General features: G+C 39.9%; 2 protein-coding genes and 1 pseudogene across 2 annotated transcripts; 1 reads left to right on the top strand and 2 right to left on the bottom strand.

The window, feature by feature from the left end:
* Window positions 1-386: 386 nt before the first annotated feature.
* Window positions 387-2682, top strand: LOC149104928 (uncharacterized). The gene has a single exon (XM_089271327.1). It carries the CDS (start codon window positions 587-589, stop codon window positions 2405-2407), a length of 1821 nt encoding a protein of 606 aa, XP_089127453.1. The 5' UTR covers window positions 387-586; the 3' UTR covers window positions 2408-2682.
* A 527-nt stretch (window positions 2683-3209) lies between these two features.
* On the bottom strand, window positions 3210-5573 carry LOC149104927 (fibroblast growth factor 2-like). Its single transcript, XM_089271332.1, has 3 exons — window positions 5070-5573; window positions 3673-3776; window positions 3210-3457 (listed from the first exon to the last, which is right to left on the bottom strand). Exons 1-3 carry the CDS (start codon window positions 5185-5187, stop codon window positions 3275-3277), a joined length of 405 nt encoding a protein of 134 aa, XP_089127458.1. The 5' UTR covers window positions 5188-5573; the 3' UTR covers window positions 3210-3274.
* Window positions 5574-7006: 1433 nt separating this feature from the next.
* LOC149104926 (fibroblast growth factor 1-like) lies at window positions 7007-12975 on the bottom strand (annotated as a pseudogene).
* Window positions 12976-13429: the final 454 nt, after the last annotated feature.

The following is a 13429-nucleotide window of genomic DNA, read 5'->3' as shown; positions in this document are numbered from 1 at the left end:
AAAATGTGTTTCGTGCGGCAAGAAGGGGTTTCGGTATATTATTATCATTATTATTATTATTATTATTATTATTATTATTATTATTATTATTATCGTCCTCATGTAATGTTTGCTTAGAGTCCTTAGGGCCGAGACCAAACCATGGTCCTGGGGCACTAGGGGATAGCCAGTTTTTAGCTTGATAGCACCCTCCTCCTCCTCTTATTATTATTATTATTATTATTATTATTATTATTATTATTACTATTATTATTCCCTCAAATGTAGCTGCAAACGGTTTTCAAAGGATCCTTGCTAGCAAGTCTTTCAAGAAGTCTGGCTCTAATTTGTGCGACGCTCTTGCAACTCTGACCGGTTGCGCACAAAATACATTGATCCCGCGACTATTGAGCCGATTCTAGCAAGTCGTCTTATCCCACTGCATAAAGGTAACGGTGAAGTCAGACCAATAGGAGTGGGCGAAGTAATTAGAAGAATTATTGGAAAGTGCGTGACAAAGGTGACGAAACAAGACATATTAGAGTCGAGTGGCTCGCTTCAGGTTTGCGCTGGACACAAATCCGGCAGTGAGGCAGTAGTGCACGCAATGAACAGTTTATTCCAGCACAATGAAACCGATGCTGTACTGCTAGTGGATGCGTCAAACGCCTTCAATACACTAAACCGTGCCGCCGCCCTTCATAACATCAGGGTTCTTTGTCCAGCGTTAGCTATATTTGCAATCAATACCTACCGACCACCAGCACGACTATTTGTAACGGGGGGTAGAGAGCTAATTTCCGCGGAGGGTACTACGCAAGGCGATCCCTTAGCAATGTGCATGTATGCTCTTAGTCTACAGCCGCTCATCTCTCGTCTACAGACGGTGAGTGAAGCCAAACAATGCTGGTTTGCAGATGATGCGACAGGGTGTGGATCACTACAGAAGATCAGGATGTGGTGGGATGAGCTGACAATGGCCGGACCGGACTTAGGATTTTACCCTAATGCTGGAAAATGCTGGCTTGTTACGAAGCCTGATAAGGAGGAGACCGCTAGGAGCATCTTTGAAGAAACAGCAATCAACATCACCACAGAAGGACGGAAGCATCTGGGTGCGGCGCTGGGCTCCAGGTCTTATCTTGAGCAGTACGTTAACGGTAAAGTCGAAGAATGGATGGGGCAGGTGACAAAATTGGCCGAGTTTGCTTTGTCGCAGCCCCAGGCTTGCTACGCAGCATTCACTTTTGGATTAAAACACCGCTGGACGTACTTTATGAGAACTCTGCCTGATATAGAAGATCTACTCGCTCCTTTGGAGCACGCAATAGCTGATGCCCTAATACCGTCCATTACAGGTCACAATTGTACAGAAGCTGAACGTGAGCTATTGGCGCTGCCAGTGAGAATGGGAGGTATGGACCTAATAAATCCGAGCCAAACAGCAGCTTTAGAGTATGCAGCATCAGCCAACATCTCTGGTTCACAAGCCCATCAAATAAAATCAAAGTCGCATAAGCCACCAGACGAAAGTGAGGTACACGCTGTGCAACGGGAGATGAGCCAAGTGAAGTATCAGTATCTGAAGGAAAAACTTGATGAGGTGAAGGGCTCGATTTCTGGAAAAACTTTGAGAGCTGTCGACCTTGCCACTCAGAAAGGTGCTTCTAGTTGGCTTACTGTTTTGCCAATTAGCGATATGAATTTTGATTTAAACAGGAGTGAGTTCCAAGACGCTGTGAAACTCAGGTACGACTGGGAAGTTCCTGATACTCCCTCTGTTTGTATTTGCGGGGACATATTCAATGTGGATCACGCTATGATATGCAAAAGAGGCGGATTTATCATCCAACTCCATAATGAACTAAGGGATTTGGAGGCGGAACTGCTTAGCATGGTATGCAATGGTGTCGAAACCGAACCAGTTTGGCAAGACATCACAGGAGAAGAGTTGAATAGGGGAGCCAACACCGCCCCTGATGCGGGGCTGGATATAGTTGCTAGGGGATTCTGGGAAAGGCAGAGGTCGGCTTTTTTTGATTTCAGAGTATGCCATCCGAATGCAGACTCCTATAGAGATTTGGATCCAGGCCAGATATTCAGGCAGCACGAAACAGAGAAGAAGCGCCAGTATGCCAGCCGTGTGTTAGAAGTAGAGCAAGCTACATTCACGCCATTAGTTTTTAGCACGACGGGTGGAATGGCAGTGGAATGTAATCGATACCATAGTAGACTTGCTGAGTTAGTTGCTACAAAGAAGGGCGAAAGTTATGCGACTACCATGTCATGGATCAGGGCAAGAGTATCTTTTGCGCTGCTGAGGTCAACATTACTTTGTTTAAGAGGCTCGCGAGCTCCTAGGAGAGTCCTTTTAGAACTGTCGGACATTGATTTAGATATCGAAAAAGGACATGCAAATATTCGTTAAGGGAATTGAGAATGCTATTTCTGGGGATCTCTAGCCGAAGCCACGAACACTGAGCCAGGAAGTGGACCTGCATATAGCTACAGTGTATTTTTAAAGTAGAGTTTTTGCCATTTAAATGTGTAGAGTATTTTTTACTATTCTTATTTAAATTTTTTCGACAAATGATAATAGACAAATTTATAAGGGTTGTAAAGAATGAGTGTATTTGTAATTCGTTTGTAAGTTAGTATTTCCCTGACATATATATTGTCCTAAGAATTTTTACAGTTGTAATTTTTTTTATAAACCACTAATAAACATTATTATTATTATTATTATTATTGTTGTTGTTGTTGTTGTTATTATTATTATTATCTACGTTTAAAACAAGGGAATCAATGAAAAAATATCTTATCTGTCACAAAGAGTCCAGCATAAACCGTGAGCAGGTAGTGAAAAGACAGAATACCGTAAATCACAACTGCTGCCACATTTTGGCTGAGCAAAATAGAATTGTCTTTCAGGATATTCAGCGATCATTGCTTGAACACTCCACCACCCCCGGCCCCCCACCCCCTCTCCCTCGCCACTAAACGCCTGTAACGCAGGCTATCGTGATTACGTTCAGACAGGAGCACAGTCATAATTCACTGGTCTAATCAGCCTATTCTATGACCCTGTCTTGAATGTCACCTTAGCCATGGGGAAGCCTATTGGAATAGGGGTGCTTAATTAAAAAAATCGCATTCATTTCGGGAGCGCGTATTGGAAGAGGGGTGCTAAATCGAATCATTACGTTAGCCTTGTTAGATCGAGCACGCTCACGTTTATATCTTTTTATTCTTTACAAGTTTGTCAACTTTGCGAATTAGTCGCTGTCCAATCATCTTACAGCAAAGATTCTTTCATGAAACTAACAGCCCTCTGGCCGCGTTTAGTTTTGGGCCCAGGCTTCGCCTCGCCTTGTTTCGTCAGGGCTAGATACCAGTCAGGATTGAGCACGGATTGATACGAAGTGCACTCGGTCCCACAAATCTCTTTGAAGACACATTCTGGCCGAGATGAGGAGGTCTGTGGAATTTTAAAAAAAATAACCAAAAAAAAGTTAATGTAATAGGATTGAGTGGAGCAAGATCAAGACTCAACGAGTATAAAGAAAAAAAAAAACACTAGTATCTTCGAACCCCACCCTTATCAGTGATATTGTTTTTGAGTCTCTACCCGGTTATTCCAAACACTATTGTCCTCTAGGCAATTCAATTCAAAACCAGACAGTTCTTACTTACTTTGGTATATAACTCTCCGTTTGCACTCATCGCAATGTACTTTCCTGCCGCTTTTCCTTTTATCATGACCACACCGGCCTCGACGAACTCCATTACAAGAAAAACTATTGACAAAGAAACACAAGAAATAGCAGCTGCGGCTGGGTCACAACTGTCAGTGTTTCACTGATTCCTGTTTGTGTATTATGGAGCAGCTGGGACCTGTTGCCTAGGTACAGTGTTAGGTGGATTCTGAATGGGATGCTAGTGCTGCAGGTTTCTTTTAACAAAGTTACGACAACGACCACTACGCAACATGGCGGCCATACTCTTGCTAATAGGTCGACCGAAACATGCAGCCTTGGTTTACAGCGTACATCTTTGATATTGGACATCCAGGTTATGGCCAGTTGACGCCTATAAAAACAAGTACTGGTTTTCGATTGGATCGCAGGCTCAAGCTAAGTTAACGTCTTAAAACAGTTGGGCATTGATCTATGGCGGGAAAGTGAAAAACTTAAATTAATCATCGTAGTCAGTAACATAATGTTTGTCTAGCTCGTTTTCTGATTTTCTGATGACTTCGCGCAAAGAATCGATACACTTTAATATTGTAACTGTATAACAAAGATACTAAAGGACACGATTGCAGTGTAGACAATTGCACACAGGGAACCAAATATTATAACAGGACTACCCAATTTACTTAAGATCGCCTTCCAAGTATTCCATTTTAAAAGAACAGCGCAATGTACGGCGAATGACAAAGAGTGAAAATCATCAACAACGAATTACGATTTTGATGTTCCACCAAATTATTTAAATTAACATTGAAAGCGGAAAACTGGCCGACAATCAATTGGTCAAAAAATTAAGTTCATCACTGTCATTGAGTTTTTCTTTTTCGTGTCTGGCTTCACGTAGACAATGCTATATTTTCAATAACCGTCAGAACTCCTTTTCTTCTAGTTTCAAGACGTAGTACCTGACCTCAGTGAAGTTCACATCAAAAATACATTTTTTTTCATTGACACTGGGCCTTTTCGAATGCAAATCTCGATTTCTTGAAACTGAAAACTGCTTAAAGCCTTGTAGACTTAAAGAAGTTATACTCCTAACTGACTATTACGCATTTCCTTTAATGTAATTTTAGAGAACATCGCTCTATATGAAGGCGACATCCCTTCCTCGCTTGATGATTTTCTTTAATCTCCTCACCTGTCTACTTGACAATGTATCAACATCGTAAAGAGAAATTAGAAAATGATCGCTCTCGGAAATAAACGGCTAAAAAATGCTAAGAAAAGGTTTCACTTCAGTTGTGGCTGGGTTACAATTCCTAGGCACGAATGTAACACGCAGGCATTCTGTAAGTTATACGTAACATTACAATTAGCGAAATAAATTTCTCTACTCACTGTGAATATCATTTTCGTCCCGGCTTCCCTGTACGCCGTTCTCGTTTACTCTGAGGTAGAAGCCATGACTGCATTTTAAATGCTTCGGTGACGACGTGTAGGGAGTGAAATGAACCATGTCGTTTGTTGTTGTTGTAAGCGGATTTGCGATACACTGAAGATATTTTGAGTGTACTAGTCTAACTTAATTGCACACCTCGATTAATCGTGATTGACGCCTACCAAGTTAAAAGAATTTCGTTTCACCCATCCTTTGCATTTTCTTTTTGTTTGGAACGGCACGTGATTTTATCTTCTACATCGTCTCTTTTGGCCAGCGGTAGCTTATTGAAGAACAATCTCGCATCCTTGTTGATACCAAACTTACATTGAAGTGCTTAGCATTTGAGACGCCGTCTTAGACCTCGACAGTGAGAATTCCCTGGTGCCGAGACGGGATATGCCTTTTGCCTCTGTTTCAAAATGAGCTGCTCTTTGCCTCTGTTTCAAAATGAGGCTCCGCGCAAAAACTATGGCTATAGTCTATGAGCCCTCGACAACAACTCTTTATATGACAACAGGGCACGATCGCACACACGACATTTTGAAAGGGAAATTTTTCCTTAAACGATACCTAAGAAAAAAAATTTCCTGACCGCTCATGAAGTATGATTATGAGCGAAAGTCAACTGGCTGGGCCTCGTCGACAAGGAGCTCATAGAAAACCTAGGGACATTGTCCAATTATTAACGCTTACTGATGGCCTTTGTGTATCATCAAATATTTTCTTATATGTAAGTTATCGGTGGAGGTGGCTACCTTGAGACGTGGGTATTTCCTTTTAGTGTCTCGCTTTACAAACGCAGCCCTATTTTTGAATAAAAGTCGAAGTTTCCTTCCTTTAAGTTTTAAGACGACAATTACATGTAAAGGACTTGTCATTGTAATTTCATATTGGGCTTCTTCTACATGCTATGAAAGCCTCGTTTTTGAAAGTGAAAAATGCGTGGGTAATGGGAAAAGGAAGTATATGTTAAATGAGATGATAGGAAAGTAAAAAAATCTACTGTAAATATGAATTTTACAAAAAAAAAAAAATACAAGAACCTTTTCAGCAAATAAGTAAAATCAGGCAGGGTTTGCAAAGTTTCAAATACCGTTGCAAATAACTAAATATATTCTTTACCCCGTTCTCAATAATTGGAAGGTGGAAGTCATTGTTGGAAAGGAAAAACTTTCAGTCTCGTTTCAAAAACGAGGCCAAATTTGTCTCAAAATAAACATGGCACACCTTAATATAATATTTGTATATTTTATTTTAGAAACGAATATTCAACCCGTTCACGTTACGCAAGAGTGGAAATTCACTTTAACACAAGGAATGAATTCGATTTCCATTCAGCTTTCAAAATATAGTTTTTGCCAAGACACTATATTCTCTTGCTTTCACTCAGAACAATGCGGAGAAATGCGAAATCTATTGCGCAATAAGATTGTTTCAAAAAATACAGATTCGTACTTCCATGACTGTCTTTACTTTAATCCACTTCTATCGTTCTCACGATTTATCATCTTCCCTTGCTAAAGGATTTTTGCAATTTGTCACGTGCTGTTCTACAGATTAAATCAAACCCTCTTATAATATAATAACACCTTAGAACTTCTTCAAATATCAAGGGTGGATCTAGGGGGAGGGTGCAAGGGGTGAACAATTTCCCTACCCCCCCCCCCCCGTCTGAGATGAAGACCCCTTCGTACTCGCTTTTAAAATTTGTTTACCTGACAAGTCAGTTACGCCATTCCTTAGTGACGCACCCCTCCTAAGAAAAATTCTGGATCCGCCCATGAATATCATCTATTTTACTTACACTCTAGTCCAACTAAACTAAAGTTATTGCGCTATTAGCATTATCAAATGCACCAAGAATTTAGTATTCAGCGAAAAATCCATTAACAGATTAAACTCTTCTTGATAAAAATTCCACGACTCTCTGGTCGGACGCAGTTTTGGACCCAGGCTTTGCTCTGCCATCGTTTTTCAGTGCAAGGAACCAGCCTGCGTGAGGCTTGGACTCAAATGAACTGTAGCCATTCGTGTTATGATGTTCTTTAAAAAAAACAATCTTCCACCAAGGAGCTCTGTTGAAAGTTAAGGACATAGGTTAAGTTAAATGATCTAGATTCGATCGAGCGAGAGAGCGAGCACGCGAGTGAGTGAGTGAGGGAGGAAACGAAGGAAGGGAAGCTGGGTGACTGCGAGCGCGTGCATCAATTCGCGCGCGTTGCGTACGTGTATGACTAAATCCTCATTGGCATTAATCATTGACATCATTGATACTTACGTAGGTCAAGAGGTTTCCTTTACTGTCCATCCCGATATAGCTATTAGATACTTCTCCTCGTAACACAATTTCCCCTGGCGCAACAGATATCATTTCAAGGGAGGCTGCAAATCAATTTTAGAATAAACATTTCTCTGTCAACGGCTCTGGCAAAACGAAGTCACAGATAAATGTAAGTTGGCAAATTTGGGTGTACCTCAGCGTGACCCCGTTTGGCAGCTTATGTGTGTACATCTTTGCTAGCTTTCCAATGCAACCAGATCTTAAAGTTTATCTTGATCCTTACTTCAAAGCGCTGTCAGACAAGGAAACTCTTCTCAAAATTCTTTTGCGATACAATTAAGTTGCCAAAGAAATTGCTTAGCGTGTTGAAAACACCCTTAAAAAAAGAGAACATTCATGAAACATACAGCAAGCGCTACAAGCTCAAATCTTAGCAAGAAAATCTTTGGTACTGCTTATGCGCGGTGTTTTCTTATAAAATGTTTATTTATCATATAAAAATATAAAACAAATAGAGTCCATGATATGTTGCCGTGCGTCTGTTCAGTAATAGATCACAGATGACGTCAAAATGTGGTAAGAAGATCAGTGCACAAGCGGCCAAATCCGTCGATCCGAAAAACTATTCACGCCCCTCAATTCACCTCTCGCAAGATATCAAGATATAGATCAAGGTCTTATGCCTCTTATTAATTGGCCTAGTCTTTGACGTAAGGTAGGTCAGGGACGTAACCAGTGTTAGGCAAACCGAGGCACTTGCCTTAGCCTTTTCTTTTTGTTTTTGTTTTTGTTTTTTTTGCTTTTGTTTTTGTTTTTTTCGTTTTCGTTGTTTTTCTTTTTAAAGGGGGAAAGTAAAACATTGCTAAATACCTAGGAAAAGAATTTGACCACAGACATTACCTCACTTTCTGGCTAAGGCCCTGTAGGGCAGGCCTTTTGTAGCAGTAAGCCAGACATAACAGTGTTTTGAAGTCACTTAACATTACAGTCGATCACTGATTTTTTTTTAATAAATAAATTAATTCAAAACTTCTCGTCAAACCACTCGTCTGCAAAATTGTTTCGCCGCGCCCAGATATCTAATTTTCCCAATATAACGTAATTGCTATCAGACTATATTCCAAATGGCAAACACATATGCTTAACATTTGAAAAAAAAATTATTTGATGCTTAATATTTTCACCTTTGCAACAACCCTAGCGCGACTTTAACTTGTCTTGCAAGATTGTCACGTGACTCTCTCAGAACCGGTGTGATCTTTTTCAGTCCAAAAGACGGCCGAGATGTAAACTAATTAAGGATCACTGTATCCTTACACAAACCGGTACACCTGTAGAAAGCGTTTTCACCTAGGACAAATCTTCCAAGTCATCATAATTCTTCACGGTTTGCGCGTCTCGAAAAGTTTAACCTAAAATTTTTCAAGTTCGTGGTTTGTAATCCGTTTTAATATTGTCCATCCTTAACCATCCTTGTTCATTTGTTGTTTGTTATTATTTCTTATGTCTTTTTTCATCTTAGTTAACTAGTATTTTCAGATTTCATTCAATTTGAAGGTAATTTTGTACGTGCCCAAAATAACACAAAATACCATGACTGAAATCCTTTAAGGGAAGCTTTTTCGAGTTAATTACCAGGGCAGGGTCGTTCAAAGCCCGGTTAAGCTAACCCAGGATTAGCGAAAATTTTAATTTCAGTTTTGCAACTGTTTTGCAACTTGTCGCTGACGTTGTCTGTTCATATTGTTTGCCCTTCAGTGTTGAATTGGAATAATCTCAATCTATACAAAGCATAAGCAGTGAAAAACATTTTTATACAAAAAAAGAGTAATACATACTTCGGTTAACTTTTAATCCTGGGTTAACGTTTAATAGCTGGCTTTCGAAGCCGTTTCTTCTATAAAGTAGTTAGGACTGGGAAGACGGTGTGAGTGAATTTTGATAAAAGTAAATGGAGAAAGCAGTAATTTATAATCAAACGACGATCTACAGTTTTGCCATCTTATTTTAAAACTAAAAAGCAATGTGAACAAAACTGTTTGACACCATTTTTTTGCTTCCCTCTTCAGTCAGGAAGCAATGTCTTAGCACTTCATTGACGGCCGAAGCTTAAACTAAGAACCCAGTGATATGGTCTCAGGCAGGGGAGATCAACTTCAGCCTCTCTCTGAGGCAACTGCAGTATCAAGAGTTTATATGTGAAAGCGTAGTCCCTGTGGGCCGAGTCAAAGTTGACACCGCATGATTATTCACAACGCTTATTGAATAATTAAATGTGCAAATATCCCTCTTTCTTTGAATTTCCCTCGGTCATTCGATCACAGTGGGTTTTGCCGAGTTAATTTTCACTTCTTTGATACGAATTTCTGCTTTAATTCCTAAATCTAGGCATTACCTGACACTCGCCACGCCAGGAGTTGTCCCGGTTAGGCGAGCCAAAGCGTTTATATGAAGAAAAGTTGTCCCGCTTGTCAGGGTTACCCTACCTGCCGAGACGAGACAACTCGCCCATCCTCTTGTAAACGGTTGGTTGAATTTTGCAAAGAAATGAGCTAAAAGTTACCTCTGCCAGGGTAACTCGGGAAGAGGGTTGTCTCGGGTATCCGAGACCATATAAATGGGGCCTGAGGAAGTAACGTAATTTTTCGTTTCAGAAGAGTAAGCCACGCTAGTTTTAGTTCTGGGTGTTGAAGCGAAACAATAAATATTGAATATTGCTTTTATATCATAAAGGAAAATTGAGTATTGCTTCAAGATCGTGCGTTAAGGATTGAATATATAAATGTACTTCGTTTTTCAACTCAGAAACAAAGAATGTCTGTCAATGCAAAACAAATCAAGACGACATAAGCTAACACGAAATACAGATCATTCATGAACTTCTAATTCGGAAAATCACTTGTTGTGTTCGACAGAACGCAGTTCTAATCGCGTAGTGCATGAAAATTCGAGATCTGTGTATGTATCTATCTGGGGACACTAATTTGGCCCCCACCCCCCACCCAAAAAAAAGTTTTTCAGGGCAAATGACGTCATCTCTTTGTTCATCCATGTACTTTCTTTCGAGTGTTGCGCAATATTGTGTACTTTCGAGTGTCGAGGCAGCTTATTGTAGACTGTAGTGGATACTGAAGTTGGTTATTTTTAAGTTCGAAGTCAGTGTTAATGGCATTTGAAAACCTTGCAGACATGTCTTCACGAAATGTGTAAGACTTTTCGAGGCAGCTTATTGAAGACTGCAGCGGATAAGTTATTTATTTAAAGTTCGAAGTCAGTGTTAATGGCATTTACAAACCTTGCAGACAAAGTTTTCACGAAATGTGTACGACTTTACGTACGAACAGAAAGATGCAGTCTGGCTGCGTGTTGTGTACCCTCTTCTCTTCGACAAAAACCAACGCTGCTTTCTGCTGAATAAATCAAAGGAGGAAATGTGTAGTTTCAGTCTCTCGCCTAGATTTCTGTGCACAAAATGTGTAGCATAAACCCAACGCGCGACAAAAGTGTTTAAACAGAGGAAAGCTTTCAACTCCCACAGGATTGCTTTGATACACAAACATGTCCTCCGTTTCATTGTTTCGGAAGTGAAAATGCCCTGAAGCTGTTACCCCAAAGCCAAGGCGATTCAAAGTCGTGTTCGTAAACAAAATAATTGCCCTAGTTTTGGTAATAAAAGCACGCCGTCTCGCATACTGACGGAACAAACATGATTGGTGTCGATTTACACGGTCAGTATAAAACACGCTCTGGGGACTGCTGACTGCTGACTGCTGACTGCTGACTGCGGACTGCGGACTGCAGACTACGGACTACGGACTGGGTATAAAACATCAACTTAGGTATAAAACGCGGACTAAACATTACGGACTGGGCATAAAACGGCGACTCAGGTATAAAATGCGGACTGCGGACTAAGTGCGGTCTACCGACTGCAGTCCATGTATTTTACTGACCGGTCGTAACTAATATCACATAATACATGTATAAACGAGAACATACCCTCTCGTATGCACGTGCTATGAGATCATTTCATTTATTTGCACCGCTGCTGAAGGGAGACCAATTTTACGCCTATCTAAAAGCTCAGGCACAAAATACTTTCCCTAGAATTTTTGGTTTTTTAACATACCAAACCTACGAAAACTCGAACGCACTCTTTAATCTACGTTTTCTACTAGTCTTAACAATTAACTGGTAACCATTTATACACCTGAGCGAAGAGAGGCCTTGGGAGAGTGAAGAGTCTTGCCCTGGAAAAACACAATGACCCCAAGCAGGGCTCGAACCAGGACCGCTCGATCCGAGTCCAGCGCACTAGTGCTTCTCGTCACCTTTCTATACTCAGCCCGTTATCACTAAAATATAACTGCACGTTTCTCTTTAATATTTATTGTTTCTCTAGGCAATCTTGGAGTGCCCATGATCTACTTTTTACTTTGTCACGTGAATCTATACTATAAACCAATTCAATTCACTAAACTCCTGGAGCTGAAAGCTCGAAGCACAAAAATCACATTTTACATAAATCTAGCCTTAGTAGCTTTAAGTATCACAGTAACACACGATGTGCCCGGAAGATAACAGTCATCCGTGAATATTCCTGTTAATTCTTAGCAAATTCAAATTCTAAAACTGTTTCAGACAATTTTACAAAAAATGTTTAAAAGGCGACACCTTTTCCAGAATTTCGGTTTATAAAAATCATATAAATTTATTCATGGGTAAAGGTCCTAGGCGACCTTGACGATCGTTAAATGAATTGATCAGTCTTTCGATCAATTTACTTGGACACGTTCCTGCTCAAGTTTTACTTGTACTACAGGGTTAATTGGAGACTCCTACAAAAATTAAACAGGCTAGGTTTTAGGACATATTTACAGATTAACTTTTTGAAGATATAAAATACCATACTGTTTCAAAATTTCTTTTCAAAAACTAATTATATTCTGTTTCTCATTTGGAGTAACATAATTGCCTTTTACATTGTCACATGTAGGTCTTTTATGAAAATGTTCGACCTTTCCGAAGCACTGAGTGTAAACTTAAATTCTTAGCGACAGCTACACTATACAATAAATTCTCAAACTGAAAAGTATTAATACTTTGCGTGAAAAATATATTATCAAAGCACCCGTCTTTTGGAATGTTTTGCAAAGACTTTGTGTAGCACTGGAAGCTAAAACGGACTATTTGTCAAATTAAAAGATTGGGAAACGTAAAACTTTAAGCTACTTCTGAAAGATAACATCTCAGCATTCCAAGAGGTCATACAGTGGAATCCCGTTACTATCACTACAACTACATCATAATATTGTGGTCGAATTCAAGGGATTCTTTGAAGAAAATTACAGGAAAATGACTGACTAAGCATTTTCTTCTGGTCAAAAAAAGTGCCCGTAATAATGAGTTGATCGCACTGACGGAGTGGTCTTGGGCGGGCTTCAACTGACGTTGATGTTAGAAGTTACGCTTTTAAACTTATTTCCTAGTTGTATAATACCTGTGCTACACAATGTACATGTTAAAATAACATGAAGTTCTTCAAACGCAGTCTTTCCTTCAGTTTGAAGAAGTTGCAACATTTCATTGTTTCCTCAGGAGTTTCTTGAGTCATGTATCGCCACAGTGAAGCGGTCTAGCCTTGTTAACCTGTGAGAGAGGACAGTGTATGTAACAAATAAACGAGTGGTAGAAAATGTCACTGACAAGATAGATTTGCCACTGACGAGTGTACATATTTTGTATAAAGAAGATTTCATTGAGACGAATAACTTGTTGACAGTCCAAACCAAACCAAAACTTCTTAACAATAATAAGGAAAAAGATACTAGCCATCAGAAGCGCTACTATTCACATAGGATTGGCACCAAATCGTTGATTCAGGGATTTGCTTGTAAAACGAGTGTTATCCCTAGATCGTTGAGCTTTGCTTCCAGTTCAAGAAAAACTATGAAAAATGTTGATAACAGGGGCCAGTTGATCAATGGGCAGATAACGCTATCCACCGGTTAAATCACTATCCAGTGGATAACTGTT

Source organism: Orbicella faveolata, unplaced genomic scaffold (assembly GCF_042242905.1).
Source record: "Orbicella faveolata isolate gen_17 unplaced genomic scaffold, um_ofav_v1 contig_34, whole genome shotgun sequence".
Lineage (NCBI taxonomy): Eukaryota > Metazoa > Cnidaria > Anthozoa > Scleractinia > Merulinidae > Orbicella > Orbicella faveolata.
The sequence above is the reverse complement of the archived record's forward strand: the minus strand, read 5'-3'. Positions and strand labels throughout refer to the sequence as shown.